The 27,079-nt window shown below is 54.6% G+C and overlaps 2 protein-coding genes and 1 pseudogene across 3 annotated transcripts in view; 1 reads left to right on the top strand and 2 right to left on the bottom strand.

The window, feature by feature from the left end:
• Positions 1 to 58: 58 nt before the first annotated feature.
• On the bottom strand, positions 59 to 299 carry LOC102015859 (annotated as a pseudogene).
• Myh7b (myosin, heavy chain 7B, cardiac muscle, beta) lies at positions 112 to 26,231 on the top strand. The gene is made up of 42 exons (XM_013514051.1): positions 112 to 191; positions 2,121 to 2,279; positions 4,100 to 4,206; positions 4,377 to 4,520; positions 4,899 to 5,055; positions 5,308 to 5,335; positions 6,749 to 6,845; positions 9,154 to 9,177; positions 9,329 to 9,421; positions 9,546 to 9,609; positions 10,685 to 10,783; positions 11,594 to 11,697; positions 11,858 to 11,996; positions 12,277 to 12,395; positions 12,483 to 12,632; positions 12,785 to 12,955; positions 14,099 to 14,278; positions 14,361 to 14,493; positions 14,579 to 14,655; positions 15,051 to 15,138; positions 15,315 to 15,432; positions 17,456 to 17,579; positions 17,672 to 17,808; positions 18,483 to 18,738; positions 19,677 to 19,919; positions 20,316 to 20,492; positions 20,568 to 20,713; positions 21,016 to 21,106; positions 21,181 to 21,570; positions 22,213 to 22,339; positions 22,433 to 22,551; positions 22,641 to 22,837; positions 22,975 to 23,324; positions 23,441 to 23,565; positions 23,658 to 23,773; positions 24,149 to 24,545; positions 24,622 to 24,747; positions 24,844 to 25,014; positions 25,099 to 25,203; positions 25,285 to 25,380; positions 25,764 to 25,901; positions 25,991 to 26,231. The coding sequence occupies exons 2-42, from the start codon at positions 2,189 to 2,191 to the stop codon at positions 26,000 to 26,002; spliced, it is 5,826 nt and encodes a 1,941-aa protein (XP_013369505.1). The 5' UTR covers positions 112 to 191; positions 2,121 to 2,188; the 3' UTR covers positions 26,003 to 26,231.
• The window catches only part of Trpc4ap (transient receptor potential cation channel, subfamily C, member 4 associated protein), an 81,528-nt gene continuing 80,655 nt past the window's right edge, over positions 26,207 to 27,079 (bottom strand). For both annotated transcript variants that reach the window (XM_005384808.2, XM_005384809.2), the window contains exon 19: positions 26,207 to 27,060. In XM_005384808.2, coding sequence (XP_005384865.1) covers positions 26,923 to 27,060 — 138 coding nt within the window. In that variant the 3' untranslated portion in view covers positions 26,207 to 26,922. The remainder of the gene's footprint in view (positions 27,061 to 27,079) is intronic.

Below are 27,079 nucleotides of genomic sequence, written 5' to 3'. Positions count from 1 at the left end.
AGTAAAACATTCCATAAAAATGTATGCAACTATGAAAAGAATTGCTTCCTGGGTGTCTTCACATCCTTCTGTTTTGTGTACTTACATATAACACATTGTTTCCTCAGAAATGCATCCCTGTACTTGCTCTGCAGCTCTCCTTTTGTATGTCCTTCTGTGTGCTCCTGGGCCATCTTTGTACAGCTATCCAGGTAAGCCAGGACTCCTCAATAATCCCCTCCAAAGTTTAATTTTACCACAACAGGCCATCTGATAATTTGCCCTAAGAAGCCACTAGGGCTTTGTGTCCTCAGACTCATTTTAACAATCCTTGCTGTAGTGTCCCAGCATCCTCCTAGTAATGTATTTTTTGGAAAAAAAAAAAAAATTCATGTAAGATACGTACAGTAAATCACTGCTTAGTTTAATGCACAAAGCATTTCCTGCTTTGAAAAGCCTCTTTTGCCAGGTAAGGTGGCACACGCCTGTAATTCTAGCACTCAGGCTGCTGAGGCAAAAGAATTTGAGAGAGTTCGGGGCCAACCTGGGCTACATAGTGAGCATAGTGAGTTCAAGGCCAGCCTGAATTAGAGTGAGACTCTGCCTCAAAACATGAAAGGGGGGGGAAAAGAGCTTCTTTTATGTCCCTTCAGTCATTGCTCTCCCTCAGAAGACTACTCTTTCCCTTCTATCCCCATGTACTAGTTTTGCCCATTGTGAACTGTATATGGTTGAAAATGTATCTTTGGAGTTAGTTCTATATATCTTACTTAGCACATTGTCTGTTTGGAATTGGTAGGCCACTGGTACAGAGGTTTCGCTGTATGAGCTCTGTCTAGTTGGAACACTGGCTCTGGAACTCTAGTTCTGTGTGTCCTGTCTTAAATTTCTTGGGTCCTTTGAGTCTCTGAGCTCAGTTTGATGTCCAGTTGGAATCCTGCCTCTGGAACTCTAGTTCTGTGTGTCTGGTGTCTTCAGTTCTTAGATCTTTTCATTCTCTGAGCTCAGGCTGATGTCTGGTTGGAATTCTGGCTCTGGGATGCTCTAGTTCAATAGCGAGTGTCTTAGATTGTTGAATCCTTTGATTCTGTGATTCTAAAATTCTGTAGCATCCAGAATTGAGGTGACAGAAGAGAGCCTGAAAGTACCTGTAACAGGCATCCTGAGAGCCAGCACCCTCAGCCCCTTTTGCGAATGAGGTGCAGAAAGTTGGTTTCTTGAGAATCTTGAATGTTAGAATATGAAAGGGCTCTTCAGTTCATCTACATTTCATGAATTTGTTTTCTCTTCAGCCAAATTACTTCTTTAGTCTCGTTTGAGTTTCTACATGTGTGATTTCTCTTAGAGGCCCTCAGAGAGATGGAGATAGAGGCAAAGGAAGAGTGTATAGGTGCTGGAGAGGGATCCTCACTTTTTGTTTCTCATTTTCACTTGTCTCTGTCACTGCTGATCTGTGAGACGTGGTCAGTGCTTTCCTCAGTTTACCTTGATATATACCATTGGATTAGGTGGTCCCGAAGGGCATTCTGTGGTTCCCCTCTCTTAGTCTCTTTGCTTTCTATTTCTCTGAGTGTGGGTCTTTTTCTGGGTGTAGCAGACTATCTGTGACTCAGTTTCTGTCTTAGAGCTCCGTACTGCCTTGTTCCTGCCAGGTCAGTCTGAATCCCAGCCTCCCTGTTTCTGAGTGGAGTGTCTCTCTCGCCTTTGTGATCCCCTGACAATAGGAGGTAAAAATAGCCCAGGGGCTGTGCTGGTAGAGATAAAAGGGAATTTGCTTTTTGTGTCCTGTGGCCAGGCTGGGGGGGCTGTGACACGTGGAGATTGCTGACATAGCTCTCCTCCACTGACCTTGACTGCCGCAATAAAAAGGGGCAGCACAGCTCCCTGCTCTCACCGTGGTGCCGAGGTGGGTGATCGAGGCTGGGCTGGAGTCCGAGGGCAGGCGGGCGGGTGAGAGTGTCCCTGGGTGAGCATGGGTCTTCCATCTCAGTAGGAGAGAATGCTCTGGTATTTGAGAGTGTGCATGTGTGTTGGTGTTTACTTGGGGAATCATCTATATTAGGCTCTCTGGATTGGAGGATCATACCTGGTATGGGATCAGACCTGGGTCTCTCAGTTTGCTCGTCACTGCCATTTTCCAGTGCTTGCCGTCTAGGATTGCCTAGAATCACCCAGATTTCCAGGCTGTTCTCCTCTGCCTTTCACCACCATGATGGATGTAAGTGAACTCGGGGAATCCGCCTGCTACCTGCGCCAGGGCTACCAGGAGCTGATGAAGGTGCACACTGTCCCATGGGATGGTAAGTGAAAGCAGTAGGGAGTGGGCACAGCCCTATGGGCTCAAACTAGGATCAGGGTAGGGACAGGTGGCCTTCCACTTAAAATTATCAGGCACTCACAGGGCCTGATAATTTTACCTCTGGACCTTTTCTTCAGATTCTGGGGCATGGAGGCTAAAGCCCCAGGGACATTGTACTCACTGTGCATCTGTGAGAAAGCTGTGGTTTGTCCCTCTGTAAAATGGGATAATATCACTTGCCTCCTGGAGCTGCAGTCTGTGAGCACTCAGGCTGGAGGGTGAGGATGAGATGAGACCAGTAGACCTATGTGCAGACAGCCTTCACATCTCCACAGAACCTGTGCGGGGCTTATTTTTAGCACTTTCCACAGAGCCAAAGCCACTGTTTATTAGGGACAGGAATAAAGACTACTATTTATGACCTGGTTTGCTCATAGGACAATAATAACAATAGGCAATGTGTATAGAGTGCTTTTTATGCACCCAGCCCAGAGTAGATTACTTATTGTGCGACTTCTCAACATCCTGGGGAGGTGGGAGCCAGGGCCACAGCCGGCTTCAGAGGTGTACAGCCTCTAGAGCTGCACAGGGCATCATGCTGTGAGAGGCCTTGTGCTTAATTCACCATTTTAATATTGTCATCTTTAATTTTTTTTTATTTCTTATTTTGAGACAAGATGTCCCTAAGTCACTAAGTTGCCTAGACTAGACTCAAACTTGAGATCCTCCTGCGTTAGCTTCTCAGAGTGCTGGGATTACAGGCATGCACCACCACACTAAGCTGCTACCTTGAATTTTAAAATAAATTTTAAACAAGGGAACTTGTAGTACTTTGCACAGAGGGCTGCAAGGTATGCAGATGGTCCTGATCAAGGCACTTGGCTAGCAGGTGGGAGGGAGAAGAGAAGATGCAGTCTGTGGTCTGAGTCCATCAGTCAGTCAGTCAGGCTGTCTGTCTGTCTGACTATCTATTTATCTATCTATCCATCTAGTTTTGTTTTTGTTTTTTTTGGTACCAGGAATTGAACTCAGGACCTTGCACCTGCCAGGCATCTATCTAGTTATGAGACAAGGATCTCACTATGTGGCCAGGCTGGCCTTGAACTCATGATTCTTCTGCCTCAGCCTCCCTAGTAGCTGGGATTAGAGGTGTGCACTATGAGCATCCATTTTAAACTGCCGCACAGTTTAGGTCTCCAAGCCAGGTGTGGTGGTGCGTGTGTATAATCCCAGCCCTGAGGAAGCTGAGGCAGGAGGATCAATACTAGTTTAAGGCCAGCCTAGAGTACGTAGCGAGTTCAAGGATAGCCTGAACTACAGAGTGAGGCTCTGTCACAAAAATAAAATAACAAAATTTGGGCTCTCCAAAGATCTGGGGCCAGCTAGCCAGGCAGAAAAGAGCCTTGGACATAGTTAAGAGCTGAATCTTCAGTGAAATTGGGAAGACAAACGCCTGCTGCAAGTTATGTGCCCGATGCAGCATCAAGGGGCTGCTTCATACGGGGCCTCTGGAGAGCCTCATGACACTTTGTGTTTGAGGGAATAGCTGCGGGAAGAAAGGGATTTTTCCCATGTCACAAGACATAGATGACTGAAATGGGGACCTGAACCCAAGTGTGCAAAGCAGACATTTTTCCAATCCAGAGATTTTTTTCAATCTCTAGGGATCCTCCTAGCTCTGCCCTGGGTTTGAAGGGGTCTTCACAAGGACTCCTGTGTCCTGCCAGAAGGACTTCTCGGGATACAGTTTGGGAGGCCCAGCTGGAACCCTGGGGGCACCTCAGCCCCTCTCCTAGTCCTGATGATCTTTCTGCAACCCAGGGAAGAAACGAGTCTGGGTACCTGATGAACAGGATGCCTACGTGGAGGCCGAGGTCAAATCGGAGGCTACTGGGGGCAGAGTCAACGTGGAGACAAAAGACCAGAAGGTTCCTCTCTCCCCTCCTTGAGATAAGCCCCTCTGTTCTTGAGGGTGCATCTCCTGGCCTGTGGGATTCTAACTTGGTGCAGGAGGATGGGGAGTCTGTGGGTGGGAGTGAAAGGTGAGGTCAGTCGGTCCCTCTCCATCCCGAATCTTAATGACACGCCTCCTTGGCAGGTGCTGACAGTGCGGGAAACTGAGCTGCAGCCCATGAACCCACCCCGCTTTGACCTGCTGGAGGACATGGCCATGATGACACACCTCAACGAAGCTTCGGTGCTGCATAACCTGCGCCAGCGCTATGCTCGCTGGATGATCTATGTGAGCCGTGGCCAGGGCAGGGAGCTGTGCAGGCGGGGCTGGAGTGGGCTGGAGGAGCCCACTAGGGCTGTAGGGGCCTAGTACAGAGGAGGGAGAGGAGTGCCCTAGCTGAATGTGAAGGCCGCCTAGAGTAAGGGCTGGGTGATGTCGCTGGGTCCTGCCAAGGAGGTTCAGCTACCAGTTGTGGAGCCACCAATTGGAGGGAGAGCTGGGGGCCAGAGAAAGGGCTGGGAAGGGCCTGGACAGCCCCAGGAGAGAGCATGGCGTGTCAGGTGGCTTCTTGAGGAATGTCATAGGTGTGGAGTTGTGAGGATGTGGGCCTGGGAATGGGAACTTGGGCTCCCCTAACAAAACTCTACCTCTCCACTCTCTCCTCAGACCTACTCAGGCCTCTTCTGTGTCACCATCAACCCCTACAAATGGCTCCCAGTCTACACAGCCTCTGTGGTGGCTGCTTACAAGGGGAAGCGCCGCTCAGAGGCCCCGCCTCATATATATTCAGTGGCAGATAACGCCTACAACGAAATGCTGCGCAGTAAGGGCCACCTCTTCCCTTCTCCCGGATCTAAGACCCCTGCCCTGGCTTCAGGAAGGCCTCTAAAGAGCCTTCTCCCTCCACTTGTACTGCCCTCCTTTGAGGCTGATGGACACTAGCACAGCATTCTGCCCTTCCAATCTAGACGGCCCTCGGTTCTCTCCATTTTCAGCCGTGGGCAGAGTACTGGCTTCCCCAGTGCCTGCTGCTCCCTCACCTAGTGACTTTCCTGTCCCCTCTTCTCTCCTCCAGATCGAGAGAACCAGTCCATGCTGATCACGTGAGTGTGGGGCTCCGGGGGCTGGGTGGGAACTGTTGGTCCCTTGGTGGGAAGAGGCAGAACCAAAATCATTTTGCAGCATGGAATCTCAGGTGCTTAGAGTGAGGCGCTGTGGTGCACGCCAGTAATCCCAGCCACTTGGGAGGTTGAGACAGGAGCATCACAAGTTCCAGGCTAGCCCGCACAACTTAGTGAGGCCCCATCTCAAAATAAAAATAAAAGGACTAGGGATGTAGCTCAGTAATAACTGCCCCTGGGTTCAATCCCTAGTACTGAAAAAACAAACAACTCCAAAATGCTTAGGGGGATGGTTACCACCTGGATACAGTGTCCCAGCTGAAGCAAAATCAAGCCTGAGTACCCACCCTGAGTGTCCCTGTTTATGAGTAGGCGGAGGAAGGGGGTGCCCAAGCCCAGGAGTGATGACCAACTCCAATACCACCTTTCCCCAGGGCCCTGAATCTTCCACCTTGGTCCTTTGTGGAATTCTAATTCTGGCTAAAGGGAAGAAGGGAGGAGTTCCTTCCCCTTCTCACCATCCTCACGGGCTCCTTCTCTCTCTGATCCTTTCCCTTAATGAGAAGTGGCAATGCTTCTTTTTTTTTATGTATTTTTATTTTTGAGGTTTTTGGTTTTTTTGCGGGGGACAGGGTCTCACTATGTCGTTCAGGCTGGCTTTGGACTCACTGATTAGCCCAGGCTGGCCTGGGACTCATGGCAGCCCCCCTCCCTTGGCCTCCCAAGTGCCAAGGTTACAGATGTGCACCATCATGTCTGGCTGACATTTCTTACATATCAGGTTTACGTCCAGCCAAGCCAACATAGACCGTGTTTATGTGTATACATATGTGCACACACACACATACACATACACACACCACTAAAAACTTGCAACAAGGGCTTTGTAATCAGATAGACTTAGATTCAAGTTCTCATGTTTCCATTTTCTACTGTGTGTCCTTGGGCCTTAGCCTCACCAATAAAAATAGAACAATCCTACCTGCAGCACAGAATAATAAAGAGTCAGTGAGTTGATACATATGCCTGGCCCAGCAGGAAAAGGTCAGAACTTCCGAGGCCTATTTCCTCATCCAGAAAATAATAAGGGTCCCTGCCTTACAAAGTTTTCTGAGGCTTAACTGGACAGGTGGAGGTAAAGTATTTGTTCCAGCACCAGGAGCTAAGTTTCGCTCAGGGAACAGTGATCATCATGCATGTGATCACCTGGCGGGGCAGTCTCCGCCGTTTGCTTTGTAAACAACACCTAGGTGACTGATTGACCTATTGCTGGGGCCTAGGATTTGGGGCACTGGTTTGGGAGCTGAGTGGGGGGGAATGTTCGAGGGGTGAGGTGTTGAGAGCGGGGGCATTTGACCAGATGGGCCTTGGTGACTCATGTTTGTGTTGTCCAAGCGGAGAGTCGGGGGCCGGTAAGACGGTTAACACCAAGCGGGTCATTCAGTACTTTGCCATCGTCGCTGCCCTGGGAGACGGGCCGGGCAAGAAGGCCGTAAGACTTGCCCACCTGGGCACTGATCCTCACTGCTGCTGCTTCTTGTTTTTTCTTTTTTCTTTTCTCTCTTCTCCTCCTTTTTAAACTATTATTTCTTTTTAAAATTTTGATTCTTCAGAGTCCCCGCCCTGCCTGAGCCTCTCACTTTGGTGGGAGACTCTGGCCTGAGCAAGGCTTGACCAGAAAATCTGTGGCCACCTCTGACCTGCTGTGTGTGCTGGGCCTGCTGCAAGGCGCCCTTCTGTAACGCACGTGTGTGGGGCCACATTGCTAGTCTTAAACTTTTTTGTGTAATTTTTCTTTTGCATTGTGACCTTCATAGTTTGAAAGAGTTCACTGAAGAGACTGCTTTTGCTATTAAGTGATTGTTCTCTTGGTTTTTATATACTGAAAACACAGCTACCTGCTGGCAATGAGAAAGAGCAGGTTTACACACAGAGATTACTTAGCCAGAGCTGAGGATACTGGAGATTCTCAACAGTTTTGTGACCCATGATTTCTGTAAGACATTTGGAAAATTTCAGCCAGGCATAGTGGCGCACGCCTGTAATCCAAGCACTTTGGAGGCTGAGACAGGAGGATTGCCAAGAGTTCGAGGCTGGCCTGGACAACATAGTGAGACCCTGTCTCAAAAAAACAAAAAATAAAAATTAAAGATTTTTGGAAATTTCCAAAACAATCAGAACCCAGATATTTGTTTTTCTTTTCATTTTCAAAATAAAATATTCCATTCCTAGCTCAAGGGCCATCTACTCAGAGCTCTGTGGCTGCCCCCTGACCACCATGTGTCTGCCCTACAATGGGCTGCCATTTCTTTCCAGAAGCTGAAGTTCTCCTGTACACAGCCCTCACTCCTGGTCTGGTCCTGTTGAGCCTTGCTTTATTCTGGGGCATTTTTCTTTCTTTCTTTTTCCCTCTTTTTCCCCCCAACTTGATTTTCTTGGGTTTTGATTTTTTTTTTTTTTTTTTTTTTTGGTTGTGGCTGTTGGTGTTTTGTTTTGCTGCTGACTTTTTGGGACTCTTTCTTCTTCCCTCCCTTCCCACCCTGTCTCTAAGCACCCAAAAGGCCTTTGAGGATGTTCAGAAAATTGGGTTGGTTCAGTCACAAGATAAGATGGCAGGGAGAGGCAAGAGCTGGCAAAGACCCGGCTAGAAGGGCTGGAGGCAGGGGAGCACCTGTGCAGAAAGGGGCCCTGATCCTGGCGCGGAGGGGAGACAGTCAGGCGATGGGCGTGGGAGGAAGGCTGCCTGCAGGATGCGGGAACTTAAAGGCTGTACCCATCCCGTTCCCTTCAGCCCAAATTTGGCCAAACAGGCCAGAGAAGGCCATAAACAGAAACACTGGGTGGGAATATGTGCAGAGGCTGCCCTTACTTCTCTCCTGCCTCCCTCTCTCTAGCAATGTCTGGGAGGCATTTTTGAGTTTTGGGTTCCCTGGGGGTGAATAAATGAATAAATGAGCGCAAGTCCCCGGAGCACTCTGCTCTCTCCAGAATCCGTTCCTGTCTTCCTTTCCCTTTCTGCTCAGGCTCTGGCGTCCAGGGCAGGCAAGAAAAGGAAGGGAAAACATGGAGGAATGAGAAGGAGGGGCTGGGGGGAAGAAGGAGCATCAGCTCAGTTCACTAAGTGCTTCTCGGTGCAGCAAGGGAGAGGCAGGGGAGGGGCGGAGCACAGGCGCGGAGGGAGGCAGGACCCTCGGCCTGCCCTACAGCCCTACTTGCTGTGTATTCTTGACAGGTCAGCTCCCCGCTCTGAGTCTTAATTTTAATACGTCAGGCAGGGCCATTTTGAATAACAGTGGGTATAAAATGTTTAATGAAGACATCTGATCACAGTACCAAAGAAGTGAGCAGAGGGGCCATCGGGAAGGCAAGGGTAGGGAGGTTGAGAACAGGAAGAGGTCTTTCCTGGCGTCAGAGTGTCAGGAATGCCTTTCTAGGGGAGGGTGTGCTTTGACTGATCTTTGGAGGAGAGCAGATTTTAGTCAGGAGCCCTAGAGCTTGGGGCAGTTGGCACTGCATGGGTGTGGGTGTCTTTGGCCAAGGAGGCCAGAGACAGAGGGGGATCCTAGTGCAGCCCTGTGCCTCAAGCCCCTGCCTAGGGCTGTGCTTGCTCCCTCATTCTCGTAACCCTTAACAGCCCTAGGAGGCCACTCTGTGGGGAGTCGGGGTGGTGAGATGCGTGCTACATTTACTGTTAGCGAAGGTTTTGGTGACTAACATTCGCTGTCCCTCTGACTGCTGCCCCTGCCCCCTCGTCTGGAGAGACCTCACACCCTCTGATCTTATCTTCCTGTCTCCCCCAGCAATTTCTGGCGACAAAGACTGGGGTAAGTATGGGGCCCATGGAGCAGGGCAGGCAACAACTTTGAGGTCCTGGGGATCACCCCTTCCCCTTCCAACAGAAGATCTGTGGGCTTTACTGGCTACCAGTCCGTAAATGCCAGGGTTGACAGACCCCTCACCCCTTGCCAATGCCAGGGCACCCTTGAGGATCAAATCATTGAGGCCAACCCTGCCATGGAAGCTTTTGGCAATGCCAAGACCTTGAGGAATGACAACTCTTCCCGCTTTGTGAGTGACCACAGTGGCAGTGGGTGGCTGGGGTGAGGCAGATCATCAGATCTCATGGGAGCCTCTAGCAGGTTGGGTGGCACTGGCCGAGCCCCTGGGCTGAGGGCAGCCCCTGTGTTTGCAGGGCAAGTTCATCCGCATCCACTTTGGTCCCTCTGGGAAGCTGGCCTCTGCGGATATTGACAGCTGTGAGTCCGGGAGAGTGGTGGGAGGGTGGGGAAGGAGGGACAGAGGCCAAGCTGAGCTTTCGCTCGGACTTAGTGCTGCCTGCTCTTGACACCCGTCCCCTGCCGGTATCCATGTCAGGCCACCTCGCCACTCACCAGAGTGCCACACCAGTCTCCACTCTGGGTCATCCAGCCACAGTCTCTCTGATTCTAATCTGACCTAACCTGACCATATCCTGTCCCTGCTTAAGAACTTTCTGTAGCCCCTGTCACCTGAAGATGAAGACCCAGATCCTTATTTGGCCAGTGAGCTCCTTGTGATGAGGTCTAGCCTGTCTGCAGTCTTTTCTCTGACCCCCAAAGGGTCTGCCCGCTGCTCCCCTGCCTGTACTTAGTCCCCACTCTTCCTAGCTGCCTGCCCAGTGGCTCCTAGTCCCTCTCTGGGGTGGCTGCTTATCCTGCCTAATGTAGCCCAGTTGCCTAGACACCAGCTCCCTGGGCACACTAAGGTCACATGCACAGAGGAGCCCCTCTGCTGACTGTGCCCCACCTTGCATGACCAGATCCTGAGGGATAAGCACGCACACACTGACACACCAACAAATGAAAACCTGCACACAGCCTGGCATGTTTGCCTGTAATACCAGCACTGAGGGAGGCTGAGGCAGGAGGATTGCAAATTCCAGTCCTGCCTGAGCAATTTAGCGAGATCCTGTCTCAAAATAAAATAAATAAATAAATCTGGGGATGTAGTTCAGTGTTAGAGCGCCCCTTGGTGGTTTAATCCCTGGTACCGCAAAACAAGCCAGCAAGCAAACAAAAAAAACCCAATCCAAAAAGAAACCAAAAACCTACATTCATGACATGCCTATTCACAAGGACACACACCACAGCACCTGGCCAGAGACACACAGAGGTACAACAAATACATCCCACACAGTGACGCAGGTGCGGTGGAGAGACACCCTCCCAGCACAGGCCGGCCCCTGTGCACGTAGCACCACTCACTGTCTCCTCTTCTGCACCCTGTGCCCGCCCCTGGGATGTCCACTCGGGGAGGTGCAGGAGATGGCAGGCGGGCTCCCCTTTTCTGCAGATCTCTTGGAGAAGTCGCGAGTTATCTTCCAGCTGCCTGGAGAGCGTGGGTACCATGTCTACTACCAGATCCTCTCGGGGAAGAAGCCAGAGCTGCAGGGTAAGGGCTGCAGATGGAGGGGAGAAGCCAGAACCCAAAGGGGCTGCTTGGCCCTTCCTGGCCCTTGCGATGGCTATTCCTTCCATGTTGTGAGTGCCGTGACACCCCTACTTCACTGGGGACTCAGAGCCCATTCTGTTCCCTTACTCCTTCTTAGGACTTGGGAATGTTGCCGAGCCCCTGCCTTGGTCCAGAGAAGGGGCCTCTTAGTGCCATTGTTCTGCCAGAGTTATGTAGCTTCTCACACACACTGATACCCCTCCTGCCACCCAGAAATTAGGGGCCTCTCAGCACCACAGGGCGCCCCCTGCACTTTGGCACCGTGAAATTCAATCTGTGTTGCTGTCCATCCAGTACCCTCCTTTGCAAGCCCCTTGAGGGCAGTGTGCTCAGTCTTCTGTGTCCCAGTACTCAGCTCAAGTTCTGAGTCAGGGCAATGGCTATGAGCAGTGGTCAAGGGATGAGTGAGATATAGGGGCTGGGGCGCATTCCTCGGAGAACCAAAAGAAGAAACCCTCGGAAATGTAAAACTAAGAAGTAGAAGGATCTGGGGTGTGGCACAGTGGTGGAGCCCTTAAACTAGCACGCACAAGGGCCTGCGTTCAGTTCCCAGCACCACATAATTAAAAATTAAATTGGAAAAAAAGCCACAGACACAGGGGTGGGGATTAAAAACCCAGGTTCCAGAGAAATCCTAGAAGAGGCCCTAGGCTCCTGCTGGCTGGGGCCCCCTAGAACTCTCTGTGCTGAGACGGGGTATGGGAGAGAGCACCTGGGTGAACAGCTGCCCCACCCCCTGTTGTATCGTAGACATGCTGCTTCTGTCTATGAACCCCTATGACTACCACTTCTGCAGCCAGGGCGTCATCACCGTGGATAACATGGATGACGGGGAGGAGCTCATCGCCACGGATGTACGGGTCGTGTTGGGCGAGGGCTGAGCAGAGCAGCTGTGGTGTGGGGGCTCATGGATATGTGGGCTGGGTGGGGACCAGAGCACTGTCAGGGGGTGGTGCCTATCTGCACCCTAGAGGGTCCCATACTTTTCTGAACCCCTGGTGTCCCCCTTGCCAGCATGCCATGGACATCCTGGGCTTCAGCGTGGAGGAGAAGTGTGCTTGCTATAAGACCGTGGGCGCCCTGCTGCACTTTGGCAACATGAAGTTCAAGCAGAAGCAGCGGGAAGAGCAGGCCGAGGCCGATGGCACTGAGAGTGAGGGCCCGACCCTGGTCTCGCCCAGCCTTCATCTCAACCCTGACCACTACCTCTTGTCCCTGATCGTTGTTAACCCTAACTCTTGTACATGACCTTTGGCCTCAGTCTTACCTGTTTCTGACTCCTCAACTCCAGACCCTCACCTTGCCGGAGCTGACAGTGTGCCAGCCCCGACTTGACTCCTCCCAGCTTCCTTCCTTAACCCCAGGCTGATGCTCTACAGCCCCCAAGCGCATTGTGTCCTCCTCCTTCCTTAGCCAACCTGTCTGCCTGCCAGGTGCTGACAAGGCTGCCTACCTGATGGGAGTCAGCAGTGGGGACCTCCTCAAAGGCCTTCTGCACCCTCGGGTGCGTGTGGGGAATGAGTATGTGACCAAGGGCCAGAGTGTGGAGCAGGTGAGCTGTCTGAAGGCCAACTCCACTGGGGACAGTGAGGCAGGGCTCCCTCTTGCCAGTTCCCAGCCCAGCCTCCCTCTCCCCCAGGTGGTGTTTGCAGTGGGGGCTCTGGCCAAGGCCACCTATGACCGGCTGTTCCGGTGGCTGGTGTCTCGGATCAACCAGACCCTGGACACAAAATTGCCCCGGCAGTTCTTCATCGGGGTCCTGGACATTGCTGGTTTTGAGATCTTTGAGGTGAGAGATGGCCCCCAGCCCCAGGCTCTGTTCTCCTAAGGCAGAGGATCCTGGGTGGGAGCAGGGCCTGGTGAGTCAGTGCAATCGCTGCCCTAGGGGCCTCATTGTCCCATCTGCAAGGAGCCTGCTGAGGTGGCACCTCCCTCTCATAGTTTAACAGCTTCGAGCAGCTGTGCATCAACTTCACCAATGAGAAGCTGCAGCAGTTCTTCAATCAGCACATGTTTGTGCTGGAGCAGGAGGAGTACAAGCGTGAGGGCATTGACTGGGTCTTCATCGACTTTGGCCTCGACCTGCAGCCCTGCATTGACCTCATTGAGAAGGTGGGTCCGGCTGATGCTGGCACAGCAAGGAGAATGCGTGCGAGTGGGAGGCAGGACCATGTGTGTGTGGGTAGATGTGCTGGACAGAGGAAAGAAAATTAAAGCTGGAAAAACTGGAAATATGGGAAAAACTTTCTTTTCATTCCTCCTAAAGCCTGTCTTAACCCTTGAGTTGATTTCCTCCAACTCCTTTGTTGTGGGCAGTCGTTTTCTGTATGGCTATAGACCCAGTTTCTGCTGAGTATTGCTGAGGGAAGCAGAGTAGATCATGTAGCACACAATTCTCATACGATCTTCAGCTGTTGGGCATCTAGGTAGCTGACAGTTTTTTGTTTGGTTTTTGGCTGACAGTTTTTGCTGTTATGCACAAGCCTGTAATTTCAGTTACTTGGGAAGCTAAAACAGGAGGATCACAAGTTCAAGGCCAGTTCAAGGGCAGTTTAGGCAATTCCCATCTCAAAAAATAAAAAGGATTAAGAATGTAGCTCAGTGATAAATGCACTCTTAGTGTCCATCCCCAGTATCACACTCAAGAAAGATACCAGCACACAGATAATAATTTTCCCTTTTAGCAGGTCAGGAAATTGAAGTTTAGTGAATTGAATAGCTAGTAAGTATGGGAATCAAAATGTGGACTTGGTGTCCTTTTTATTCCTTACCATGTATTTTGTGTGTGTGTGTATGTGTGTTTATGCCCCATGGATGCTGGGAAAGGAGAGTGGATACAAAGCTGGGTATGGTGACGCACACCTGTAATCCCAGCACTTGGGAGGCTGAGGCAGAAGGATTGCCATAAGTTTGAGGCCAGCCTGGGGCTACATAGTGAGTTCAAGGCCAACCTAAGGACCCACTCAAAAACAAAACAAGAGTGAGTAGAGAGATGCCAGTTTGGATATGCCTGTTTTATAAGCAAAGAAGAAAATTTATTGTGCTGTGACTCAGGCAGAAAGGAGATGGAAGCCATCCACAAACTTTTCTTTCTTTGAAGGTGGGGATCCTGGGAGCTGGTCTGGTCTCCAGCCCGCTGATGAGATGATTCCCCAATCTGGATCTGGAATGGCTCCCAGAGGGCGGTGGTTTGGGAGACAAAGGTCCGGCTCAGTCAGGATGGGCTGGCCCTTCAAGCTTGTTCTCTGTCCCCAGCCACTAGGAATCCTGTCCATCTTGGAGGAGGAGTGCATGTTCCCCAAGGCCTCAGATGCAAGCTTCCGGGCCAAGCTCTATGACAACCATGCAGGGAAATCACCCAATTTCCAGCAGCCTCGGCCTGATAAAAAGCGCAAATATCAGGCCCACTTTGAGGTGGTCCACTATGCAGGCGTGGTAGGTTTACGTTGGAGCCCAGCCCTCAGCTGCCTCCTCCAGTTTCCCCACCGTGGCTCAGCCCCCGTCTCGTCTCTGCTAGGTGCCTTATAGCATCGTGGGCTGGCTGGAGAAAAACAAGGATCCTTTGAATGAGACGGTGGTCCCCATCTTCCAAAAGTCGCAGAACAAGCTCCTGGCCACTCTCTATGAGAATTATTCAGGCTCCTGTTCCAGTGAGTACCCAGGGACAAGCTTGCCATCCCCACAGGGACTGACAGAGTGGCATTCCCTGCAGTGACAGGCTCGTGTCTCTGCTAGCGGAGCCCCCCAAGTCTGGAGTGAAGGAGAAGCGTAAGAAGGCAGCATCGTTCCAGACGGTGTCCCAGCTGCACAAGGTGAGGCCCCGATGAGGCCCCGTGTGGTCCCGTCCACTCCCGGCTGTGTCCCCTGCGCCCTGGGCGGGCGGCCGTTAAGACTTGCAGTGATGTTTAATTCCTCTCCACGTGAACATCACAGCAAGTCTGTGCTGCTTCCCGTCCCCACGCTGCCTCAGCAGGGCTGGGGGAAGGGAGGGAGCCGCAGGGTCTCTGAGGGGCGGGACCTGTTGGGGGGGAGGGGAAGATGAGGTCGGTGATGGAAGAGGGCCGGTTGTCACGAGGAGCAATGTGAAAGGACACAGGTGCAGAGCACATTAGACCCTCGGCCCAGTCCTCCCAGGCCCGACCCACTGCGGCATCCAATTCTGGTTCTTTGCCCCTTCTGTGCCTCTCCCCGCTCTCCTCACTCCCAGGAGAACCTCAACAAGTTGATGACCAACCTGCGGGCCACACAGCCCCACTTCGTCCGCTGCATCGTTCCGAATGAGAACAAGACCCCAGGTAGGGTCCCAGGGAAGGAAGGGAACCGGGTAGAGATTGGGCAGCGATTGTCTCCTTCTCCCCCAGGGTGTGTACAGACCACAGTGAGCCCTGGCTGTGAACAGTTTCCTTTCTCTAGGGCTGGAAGTTGTGACCTTAGACCTCTGACCTTTTCCTTTAACCCCCACCACGTCCAGGGGTCATGGATGCCTTCTTGGTGCTACACCAGCTACGCTGCAATGGGGTCCTGGAGGGGATCCGGATCTGCCGCCAAGGATTCCCCAACAGGCTGCTCTATGCCGACTTCAGGCAGCGGTGTGTGGCTCCTCCTTTAGCCCTGACTCACTCGGTTCCACCTTCGGCCCCCTCCCCGGCCCTCAGCTCCGGGTGGAAGCCAGAGCCTGAGGGGCAGAAAAGGCATAAGTTAGGACCTAAGGGAAAACGGGTTTTAATCTCTGAGGAGGAGGTGGGGGCCCTGAGGGGCTGGGTAGGTGTCCCTGTGGGAGACTGTGGTGGCTCAGACTTGGGGGGCAGCTGGGGAGAGAAACTAGGAGACTTGGGGTAAATGTGGGAGGTGGGGCCAACAGGCCTTGCAGGTGACCTGGATATAGCATTAGAAAAGAGAGGAAAGACCATGGGGACACCCAGGTTTGGGGCCGGAGCATCTGGGGAGTTGGTGGTAGATTTAAGGCAGGTGAGATACAAGGCAGGTTGGTGAGACACAAGGCAGGGTGCTTTGATTTGAGGGATGGGAGGGTAGTGGTCAGAGCACTGTCTTGAGCATATCAACTTGGAGATGTCTCCAGCAGGCATCTTGGAAGAAAAGTTGAAGGGGTGATTGGATTGTTTTTCTGAACTCGGGAGCAGACAGATGTAGCTTTGGGAGTTGAAGCGGAATTCACACAGACTGGATTTCACTTAGTGCCTGGTGTGTGCTGAGAGCTCTGTCAACACCAACAGCTTCCTTTCCCCTTCCCTTGATCGGTTTGATTTTGTTAGGTTAAAAGTACTCATTGTTCCTTCCTTTTCCGGGGATAACATGGTCACCCATGCTGTCCTTCACAAATGTCTGTACAAGCAGGACACACACCAAAAAGGTGGTGGGAGGCACACCACACGGAGCGCTGCGTGCGCAGGCCTGGGCCACCTGCCGCACACGCACGTTCTGCGTGTTTGTTTTCATGGGATGATCAGTCTTGGAAAATTTTTTTTTCTTAATTTTAAAGAAAAAGAAACAAAAAAACCCAAACACACACACACACACAAAATTCCAAAACAATGTGATAGGAGGGGTAATAATGGTTAATACATTGCACATTGTTATCTTTAGTTGCTCAGAATGTGAGATATCAGCATTTAATTGTCCAAACAATATTAGCATAAACCTATCTTTTCAATGAACTGAGAGAAATTAGCAGCATAACTATCTTATATAAATACATACTTTTCTTTCTTTTGCTTTTCCCTTTTTTCCCATTCCCCTAAACCAGTTTCTCTTTCCTTTTGAAGTTTCTTCCCGTTTTACAATATCTGCTGTACATTTTGGATCACATTTACTCTTTTAGCTTCTTAGAAATTGTTTTTTATCAATAGCTAAAGTCTGCATCATTGTCCATTTTTTATGACTGTTAAATGGTCCATAGTCTAGTTAATCATGTACTTTGTTTAACAAACCCTCCTGGACTGGGCATGGTGGTGCAACCCTATAATCCCAGCACTTAGGAGGCTGAGGCAGGAGGATCACTGTGAGTTTGAGGCCAGTCTGGGCTACATAGTGAGTTCAAAGCTATCCTCAACTACATAGCAAGACCCTGTCTCAAAAAAACAAAGCAAGCCCTCCTAGTGAGGGACAACTTTATGTGCTTAGGTTTTTTTCTTCGTAATGTGGTCACATTGCCCATGACCCACATGACCCCGTGCAAATGTGTGTGTATCTTTTTAAGGGGTAGACATACTAGGAACCCTTGCTGTTTTTGAGTAGAATTCTCTCCCAAATGTTTCTTGTTTGTGATATGGTCTAATGTATTACCTTTATATTTTTTCACCTTTAGAAATTGTAAAAGTAGTACATTTGTGAAAACTGCATCCTCTTTTAAAAAACATACTGAGTGCATTTAAACACATCCCAAGGGTTTTGAGCAGAATGCTCCAAATCCCCATATGGTGACACCTCCCCTGCCACCTTGTTCAGTGTGTGACCTTGTGCAATCTGCATCCACATCTAGGAGACCAGAAATGATTCCCCTGATACTCCAGTGGCCTACTCTGTCCTTGGCTTCCCCTTTCTCAGTGGCCTATGTCCTGTCCTCTGCTTACCAGCCCTTCCCTGCTATCCTAGGTACCGCATCCTGAACCCCAGTGCCATCCCAGATGACACCTTCATGGACAGCAGGAAGGCCACAGAGAAGCTGCTGGGTTCGCTAGACATTGACCACACCCAGTACCAGTTTGGTCACACCAAGGTCTGGGCACTCTGGAGTTAAGGCTGACCCCAGGTGGGGACGGTCACCCTGAGCACAGGTCACATCTGGCTGCTCTATCCCCCGGTCACCAGGTGTTCTTCAAGGCTGGGCTTCTGGGTGTCCTGGAGGAGCTCCGTGACCAGCGTCTGGCCAAGGTGTTGACGCTGCTGCAGGCGCGAAGCCGGGGCCGCCTCATGCGCCTTGAGTACCAGCGCATGCTGGGAGGCAGGTGGGTGTGAGAAGGGACAGTGGATGGGTGGAGGTGTGGCTACTGTCGCTTGGTTCGCAGAGCTACCAGGCTCCTCACCTCCAGTTAGATTATACTCTGTGGATGGTTGGGGTGAAGTTCTCTTCTGCGCCCCCAGCCCCGGAGGCCCCATTTCCACGTCTCACAGCTTGGGTGAGAGCACCTGCAGCTCCAGTCCTGGCCATCTTGGAATTATGGCTTGGAGAAATAACAGTGGCATCCAGTGGTTTCCAGGCCTGGGCCAGATACTTTATTTGCATTTTCTTGGTTAGAGTGTGAGGCAGTCTTAAGAGGTCAGTGTTGTGAGTATCGCACCCTAGGTCTGGGAGGTGAGCCCAGCATTCTGACCCCAGGGCCTGGTGACCTAACACCACTCCTATCCCCACACCTTTGCACTTCCAGGGGTCCCCTGGACATTAGGGTCTCAAGAGCCGCCCTCCGCAGGGGGCAGAGTTGTGGGGCGTTGGCTGCTCCCTCAACCTCACCCCTAATGCAGGAATTAGGTCCTTCTCTAGACGGCTCTTGGGAACACTGAGATACCAAGATACCATGGGCAGGGGCTTAGTGAGATGCCAGGGTAGATGTTCAGGGGCCCTCTGACCTCACCATGAAGAAGGGAGCATTGGGCTGGCTTCACAGGGGCTCCCTCTCCTTAGGGATGCCCTGTTCACCATCCAGTGGAACATCCGGGCCTTCAATGCCGTTAAGAATTGGTCATGGATGAAGCTTTTCTTCAAGATGAAGCCGCTGCTGCGCTCAGCACAAGCTGAGGAGGAGTTGGCAGCACTGAGGGCAGAGCTTCGAGGGCTGCGAGGGGCACTGGCAGCTGCTGAGGCCAAGCGCCAAGAGCTGGAGGAGACTCAAGTCAGTGTCACCCAGGAGAAGAATGACCTGGCCCTGCAGCTGCAGGCAGTGAGTAGGAAGGGTAAAGGGCTCCCCTTGCTGACTTGGGTCCCCTGGTACTCCAAGAACCCAGGCTGCTCTGAGGAAATGCTATGGCCAAGGTGGCCCTGGAGTGCTCTGGGTGTTTAGGCCTTCCATGGGCCTTTCTTCCTGCCCTTGAAGTACCATGAGATGAGGTCTGTGAGCGCGGGTTTGTGCCCGGCCTTTTCACCGTGGGCCTTGTCCGTCCATGTGCCCCAATGCTCTCATCCCTAGCGTCCTGCAGACTTGCAAATGAGCCCCAGCTCCCCAGCTGTACCCTCCTGGCTGCCCTTGAAACAGACCCTTGCTTCCTTCTGTGGATGAGGGCCGTGGGAATCCAAGTGGCAACTAACAGGATCATAGCTAGAGGGCCGGGCCAAGGGTCTGAGAACTCCCCAAGTCTACAGTACAAATTGTCCTTCCTTCAGCACAGGTTTTGGGTATCATTTAAGTGCCAGCTCCAGATGGGAAGAGGCCATAGTCATAAAAGTCACTCACTATTGCAGGAGCAGTTGTGCAGCTAGTCAGAAAAGAAACAAAGGGAACAATTACCCGAGTCCCTCAAGGGATGGTCTCTCCGGGGTCCCTCAGTGGCTGTGCAGGGCTCAGCTTGCCTGCCATGGCTGACCTGCACCGCAGAGGGCCTCAGCCCTGTGCGTGGGAGTAGGCCGTGCGCTTTTCCAGAGCTCTTCTTCAGGTTTCCCCCTGGGCTGTCCCAGCCCATCTAATTGTTACCTTCCTGGTGGTGCCCTATGCATCCCTCTCCCTGAGCCCTCCAGGGCCAAAAGGAGGTCAAGGCCTTGGTCCCCAGGGCCCAGCAGAGGGTGAGCGTCAGACCTTTGCATGGACAAAGTACTTTCTTCTCCAGTGCCTGGCCCTGTGTCCCTCAGCTAACTCTCAACTTGGCCCCACCCATGTCCCCCCAGGAGCAGGAAAACCTGGCAGATGCCGAGGAGCGCTGCCACCTGCTGATCAAGTCGAAGGTGCAGCTCGAGGCGAAGGTGAAGGAGCTGAATGAGCGGCTGGAGGATGAAGAGGAAGTGAATGCTGACCTGGCCGCGCGCCGGCGCAAGCTGGAGGATGAGTGCACGGAGCTCAAGAAAGACATTGATGACCTGGAACTGACGCTGGCCAAGGCTGAGAAAGAGAAGCAAGCTACAGAGAACAAGGTATGGGCTGGGCTAGCTGCGGGGCGGACTCAAGCCCAGGGGCCAAGCTGGGGCCAGGCAGCTGCAGGTGTACCCGAGACTAAGTGAGGCTAAGGGGGTGATAAGCTCCCTGCTTGGGTTCTCACAGGTGTGCCGGACTAGGCCAGGACTAGGAAACAGCTGCCTCAAACCCCTCTTGACAGGAGTGGCTGACATCTGCTGCTGTTATTCTAGGCCAGGGCCTTTGTCCAGGGCTGAGCCTTCACCCACGAAGCCCTCCGCACAGCCCGAGGAGGGCTTATCCTTGAGGGGAAGCATGGAGGCTTACAGTGAGGCGGTCAGAGCTGGAAGGGGTGGTGGCTGCTCAGACCAGAGTGCAGGGAGGGACCTCCCGTGGTGTCCCTGGTCTTGGCACAGGTGAAGAACCTGACGGAGGAGATGGCCACACTGGACGAGTCAGTGGCCCGGCTGACCAAGGAGAAGAAGGCGTTGCAGGAGGCACATCAGCAGGCTCTGGGCGACCTGCAGGCCGAGGAGGACCGCGTGAGTGCCCTGGCCAAGGCCAAGCTCCGGCTGGAGCAGCAGGTGGATGATGTAAGTCAGGGCCACTCAGGGGGCGGGGGCAGGCAGGTGCTGGCCAGCCAGAGCTGAGCCCTACCCGCTCCACAGCTGGAGTGCTCCCTGGAGCAGGAGAAGAAGCTGCGCATGGACACAGAGCGGGCCAAGCGCAAGCTGGAGGGCGACTTGAAGCTGACGCAGGAGGCCGTGACCGACACCGCCCAGGACAAGCAGCAGTTGGAGGAAATGCTCAAGAAGTAGGTGTGGGGTGGCAGGGCCTCCCAGGCCTGACTGTGTCCTCCTTCCCTTCTGGGTGCTACCACTCCCGTTATTGAGGAGGTTTGGAGTGTGTGTCTGTGGGGCGGAGGCGCTGAGAGATGGGTGCAGTAGGGCAGGGGTAGTGTTCTGCCTTTCCCGGCCCAGGGCTGAAGGCAGCAGGGCCCAGAGCAGCAGGTATGCAGGGCTGTGGTCACTTAGGGCCTCGGGAGTGGGGGTGGAGGGCCCCAGGCAGGTGGATGGCAGTTAGGCCTTCGTGGTTCAGCCCACCCTGTGCTCCTAGGAAGGACTCAGAGCTGAGTCAGCTAAACCTGCGAGTAGAAGACGAGCAGCTCCTGGGCGCCCAACTGCAGAAGAAGATCAAGGAGTTGCAGGTGCTCAGAGGGCCTGGGAGGGCCCAGCAGGGCCGGAAGTCCACCGAGCTGACACCCTGTTTACCCTCACGCAGGCACGGGCCGAGGAGTTAGAGGAGGAGCTGGAGGCCGAACGGGCAGCCCGGGCCCGCGTGGAAAAGCAGCGGGCAGAGGCAGCCCGGGAGCTGGAGGAGCTGAGCGAGCGGCTGGAGGAGGCGGGCGGCGCATCGGCCGGGCAGCGCGAGGGCTGCCGCAAGCGTGAGGCTGAGCTGGGCCGCCTGCGGCGGGAGCTGGAGGAGGCAGCGCTGCGGCACGAGGCCACAGTGGCCACCCTGCGGCGCAAGCAGGCGGACAGTGCGGCGGAGCTGGGGGAGCAGGTGGACAGCCTGCAGCGAGTGCGGCAGAAGCTAGAAAAGGAAAAGAGTGAGCTGCGCATGGAGGTGGACGATCTGGGTGCAAATGTGGAGACCCTGGCCCGCAGCAAGGTGTCTGCCTTCTTCCTGACTCCTGACCCACCTGACTCTAAGCCAGCCCTGCCTGTCGGAGCTGCCCCGTCCCAGGCCCCGGCTACCTCGTCTAGTACCGAGCCCACAGCAGCGTTGACTACGTACCTGACCCTGACCCTGACCCCTCGACCCGTATACCTGGCATCCAGTCCTCAGCCCCTGCAATCCTGACCTCAAACCCTGACTCCTAAATCCCATTCCCTGGCCCCAAGTCACTTCGACCCAGCATCTAGTTGCAACCTCAGATCCTTGAACTCTGATCTAATACATATCTTGACTTGTATATCTTGAACCCCCTCCCCCCACCTTGACCCTGACCTTTATACTGCTCAACCGTAACTTCTGACGACTACCCCTAGATCTAGTTAGTACCCAACACTCACCTGACCTGCTGTCCTTGAGACCAATCTAGGCCTCCCAATTCTGAGGTTCAGAATTACCTGTGAACGTGTAACCCAGTGGTAGAATCCCTGATCCCAAACATGGAGCTTTGATCTCCCTTCGGTTCCTGGGCCTTTATCTGCTTTTCAGTTCCCAGTCCCAGGTCCCAATCTCTAACTGGCGGCCCCAGATCCTACCCACTGGTGCAGACTTGTCTTGACCCCTGACTTTGGGTCCCAGGCCAGTGCGGAGAAGCTGTGCAGGACCTACGAAGATCAGCTCAGTGAGGCCAAGATCAAAATAGAAGAGCTGCAGCGGCAGCTGGCAGATGCAAGCACCCAGCGTGGGCGGCTGCAGACTGAGAATGGTGAGGCTGGGGTACAGCTGGGCCGCACCAGTGGGGCCTGCCTAGGTACCGCCCATACCCACCCGACCTTCCTGTCTGGCCCTCTGCCTGCAGGGGAGCTGGGCCGCCTGCTGGAGGAGAAGGAGTCTCTGATCAGCCAGCTGAGCCGTGGGAAGACCTCTGCTGCCCAGAGCCTGGAGGAACTTCGGAGGCAGCTGGAGGAGGAGAGCAAGGTTAGCCAGCACTGGTGACTGCAGAGTGGGCCGGCATGCACCGGGGCTGTGGGCCCTGACTGATGCTAAGGCCACTGATGTCCCTGCAGGCCAAGAGTGCACTGGCCCACGCAGTACAGGCTTTGCGGCACGATTGCGACCTCCTTCGGGAGCAGCACGAGGAGGAGGCTGAGGCCCAAGCAGAGCTACAGCGGCTGCTGTCCAAGGCCAACGCAGAGGTAGCCCAGTGGAGGAGCAAATACGAGGCAGATGCCATCCAGAGGACCGAGGAGCTGGAGGAGGCCAAGTGAGTGTCTGAAGGCCGGGCGATCACCAGGTCACATCTGTGCCTGAGCCCTGCTGAGGGGCAGGGCAGAGCCAGGGGCCCTGCTGCTGCAGACCGCTTGCCCTACACATCCTCACCCTGTCTGGTCCGTGGCCCAGAAAGAAGCTGGCCCTGCGACTGCAGGAGGCAGAAGAGGGCGTAGAAGCTGCAAATGCCAAGTGCTCATCCCTGGAGAAGGCTAAGCTGCGGCTGCAGACAGAGACGGAGGATGTGACCCTGGAGCTAGAGCGGGCGACTTCAGCAGCTGCTGCCCTGGATAAGAAGCAGCGACACTTGGAGCGAGCTCTGGAGGAGCGGAGGCGGCAGGAGGAAGAGACCCAGCGAGAGCTGGAGGCGGCACAGAGGGAAGCCCGTGGCCTGGGCACTGAGCTCTTCCGGCTTCGGCACAGCCACGAAGAGGCACTTGAGGCCCTGGAGACGCTCAAGCGGGAGAACAAGAACCTGCAGGGTAGGACCCAGGGTTGGGAGCACCTTAGGGTTACCCTGCGGTAGGGCTGGAGGAAGTAACCTGGATTGGGGCACGAGCCATGCGGGTGGCAACTCAACGCCCTGTCCTCCCTGCAGAGGAGATCAGTGACCTCACAGACCAGGTCAGCCTCAGTGGGAAGAGCATCCAGGAACTGGAGAAAGCCAAGAAGGCGCTGGAAGGGGAGAAGAGCGAGCTCCAGGCGGCACTGGAGGAGGCTGAGGTCAGGAATGGCCGGGGGCGAGTGGTGCTGACCCGTGATTCCCGGTCACACTGCTCCTTGAACAGCCCACACTGCCTCCTCTGTGTTGCCAGGGGGCCCTGGAACTGGAGGAGACCAAGACTCTGCGGATCCAGCTGGAGCTATCGCAGGTCAAGGCAGAAGTGGACCGGAAGCTGGCGGAGAAGGATGAGGAGTGCACTAACCTGAGGTCTGTCTCCTGCCCTCCCTCCCGGCAGAGAAACGATTGAAAGCAGTGTCTGTGCCCCTGGTGGCATGCTGACCTGGACATCTAGTCTTCCTCTGGCACCTGGCTTTCTCAGGTCTCCACTGCAGAGGGAAACCTCCGTGAAGCTAAAGGATTTCCACGGTTAGACAGTCAGGCTGACCCAGAGTTTACTGTGTCTGTCTCCAGGCCTCACTCTTAGCTGTGAACTTGCTATAGGGAGAAACAAGTAGCACAACAGTCTTTAAAACAGGGCAGGATGACTCCTCCCCGAAATGGGTCTCCATCTCCTGCAGTCCCTAGGCATTTGTGCGGGTACCTTGCCCCCACCCTTCTCACCCCCATCCTGTCTTCCCACAGGCGCAACCACCAGCGGGCCGTGGAGTCTCTGCAGGCTTCCCTGGACGCGGAGACCCGGGCCCGCAATGAGGCACTGAGGCTCAAGAAGAAGATGGAGGGTGACCTCAATGACCTGGAGCTGCAGCTGGGCCACGCCACCCGCCAAACCATGGAGGCACAGGCAGCCACGCGGCTGCTGCAGGCCCAACTCAAGGAGGAGCAGGCGGGGCGGGACGAGGAGCAGCGGCTGGCTGCGGAGCTCCGGGAGCAGGCGCAGGCCTTGGAGCGCCGCACGGCATTGCTTGCTGCCGAGCTCGAAGAGCTGCGGGCTGTCCTGGAACAGGGCGAGCGCAGCCGGCGGCTGGCAGAGCAGGAGCTGCTGGAGGCCACTGAGCGACTCAACCTCCTGCATTCACAGGTGGGGATGGGACAAGGATGCCCACGGGGAATGAGGGCAGGGGGCCCCCGGCCAGCTGAGTCTCTGCTTCCCCCAGAACACAGGTCTGCTGAACCAGAAAAAGAAGCTGGAGGCAGACTTGGCCCAGCTGAGCGGGGAAGTGGAGGAGGCCGCCCAGGAGAGGCGGGAAGCCGAGGAGAAGGCTAAAAAGGCCATCACCGACGTGAGGCTCGGCAGCAGGGTGGGGAGTGCAGGGCAGAGCCCAGAGGAAACCCGCCAGGGCTTTGCCCTTCTGACCACACCTTCTCCTCCCCCGCAGGCGGCCATGATGGCCGAGGAGCTGAAGAAGGAGCAGGACACCAGCGCACACCTAGAGCGGATGAAGAAGACTCTGGAGCAGACGGTGCGGGAGCTGCAGGCCCGCCTGGAGGAGGCCGAGCAGGCTGCCCTCCGGGGTGGGAAGAAGCAGGTGCAGAAGCTGGAGGCCAAGGTATGTGCAGCTCCGCAAGCCCTCCCCCAGCAGGTGCGTGGCCTGGCAGGCTAAGCCAGCAGGCGCCCCCACGGCTGCCCCCAGGTGCGGGAGCTCGAGGCCGAGCTGGACGCAGAGCAGAAGAAGCACGCTGAGGCCCTCAAGAGTGTGCGCAAACACGAGCGTCGGGTCAAGGAGCTTGCGTACCAGGTGGGCGGCAGGGTCTGCCCTGGGGGTGGCCCTGGGGCTGGCCCAGTCTGGGCACAGCCTGAGTGCCCTTCACCCGCCCAGGCTGAGGAGGACAGGAAGAACCTGGCTCGCATGCAGGATCTGGTAGATAAGCTGCAGAGCAAGGTCAAGAGCTACAAGCGCCAGTTTGAGGAGGCGGTGAGCACACTGGGGTCTGGGCACCCGGGATGGTCAGCATGCCAAGGGTGACTCAATTTGAGCTGTAGCTCCAGGGTCTGCTGGTGGCCTGCGGCAGGTGAGGTGTCAGTGCAGGATCCCCTGAACGGCAGCAGCTCCCTCGTCCCAGCTCAGTGGCGCCCCTGAAGTTCCGAACATCTCTAGAAGAGACTAGACTGAGCTCTGGCCCCAGGTGCTTCCCTCGGGTAGGCCTGGAGGTGACCGCGCAGGTGATGCGCAGGGTGGCACACAGGCGTCTGAAGGAGTTTCCGCTTCCTTCTTCCTGCCCGTGGGTCCTGGGGAGGGAGGACCAGAAGTCCACTTCAGTTACTAAAGGGGAACCAAGTCCCTGCACGTGTCCCCAGGAGCAGCAGGCCAGCACCAACCTGGCCAAGTACCGCAAGGCTCAACATGAGCTGGACGATGCAGAGGAGCGGGCAGACATGGCAGAGACGCAGGCCAACAAGCTGCGGGCGCGGACCCGCGATGCCCTGGGCCCCAAGGTGAGGGGCTGAGGGGCACTGCCCTCCACGTGGGGTGCATGGGGGTGGAGACAGGCGGTGCAGCTCACTCTGCCTCCCTTGCCTCTTAGCACAAGGAGTGACAGCCTGGCCTCACGCTGAGGAGGGACATCTGCTGGGATCCTGTCATCTTTTCACCTCCCTCCATCTGTGGCCTTTCATCCTCCCAAGCCCGGAACTCCCTGAGTAAATGCCATGTCTGTGCCAACAGCTGTGTCCCCCTTATTCTTGGAATTGAGAAGGAGGGGAATACGGTCCCACGGACAAAATCAGGTCCACATCTGTCATTTAAAATAAAGTTCTTTAATAGTCTCCGTTTAATTGGTTTATTTGTTGTTAATAAATTGGCAACACAGGAAGGGCCGAAGATCAGCTCCCAGCCAGGCTCCTGTGTTCGGGCTCAGGCAGGAGATGCTGGCCCGGGGCACGGCAGGCACAGCCACCTCATGCCCCAGGGATGGAGAGACGAGGTCCCCGCTTCTCGGGGAACCTCCTGGGATGAACACGGCGGCCAGTGAGCAAACAGAACCAGAGGAGCTAAAGGAAGACGAGGGAGGGAGGGGACAACAGAGGGGCAGGCCTGGGGGAAGGTGGCATTCTCTGTACCCCAGGCCTGCCCAAGGCTCAGGACCTCCGCCTGGGCCCAGAGGCTCAGCTCACAGATGGGGGCCCCTATCTCCCTTACCACCCCAGGACAGCCAAGAGCTCAGACAGAGCAATTTTCGTAAGTCCTCTTCCTCTGCGCAGTCCAGCAGGGCCCCCGGGTTCCGAGGGGTAGGCGAGCATGGTGCCCCAGTCCTGATCATGAGGCTCCCCCAGACGCAGGGGCCGAGGGCCTGCAGGATGCTCCCTCCCACCGCCGAGCCTGTACGTCAGGACCTGGGACAGGCGGGCAGCGATGGGGAGGCAGGGAGGGATGGGAACAGGCAGGGCGTGAGGCACGGGCACCCACGCGCACCCGCGCTGGCCCTGGCCCAGAAGCCTCCCAAGGCCTGGCCCCACGTCACTCCTCAGTGAAGTCCCTGTCTATGTCCATGTAGGGCTCTTCGATGTAGCTGACAAGGGCAGAAGGTGACTGGCGGTCTGGGTTCAACAGGATGGACACTGTCTCCTTCCAGTATGAGAAGCTGATACAGGAGCTCTGAGTAAAGAGAGGGGGG

The sequence above is a fragment of the Chinchilla lanigera genome, unplaced genomic scaffold (assembly GCF_000276665.1).
Source record: "Chinchilla lanigera isolate Chin_1 unplaced genomic scaffold, ChiLan1.0 scaffold00021, whole genome shotgun sequence".
In the NCBI taxonomy this organism is placed as follows: Eukaryota; Metazoa; Chordata; class Mammalia; order Rodentia; family Chinchillidae; genus Chinchilla; species Chinchilla lanigera.
This window is presented reverse-complemented; position numbering and strand designations above follow the sequence as displayed.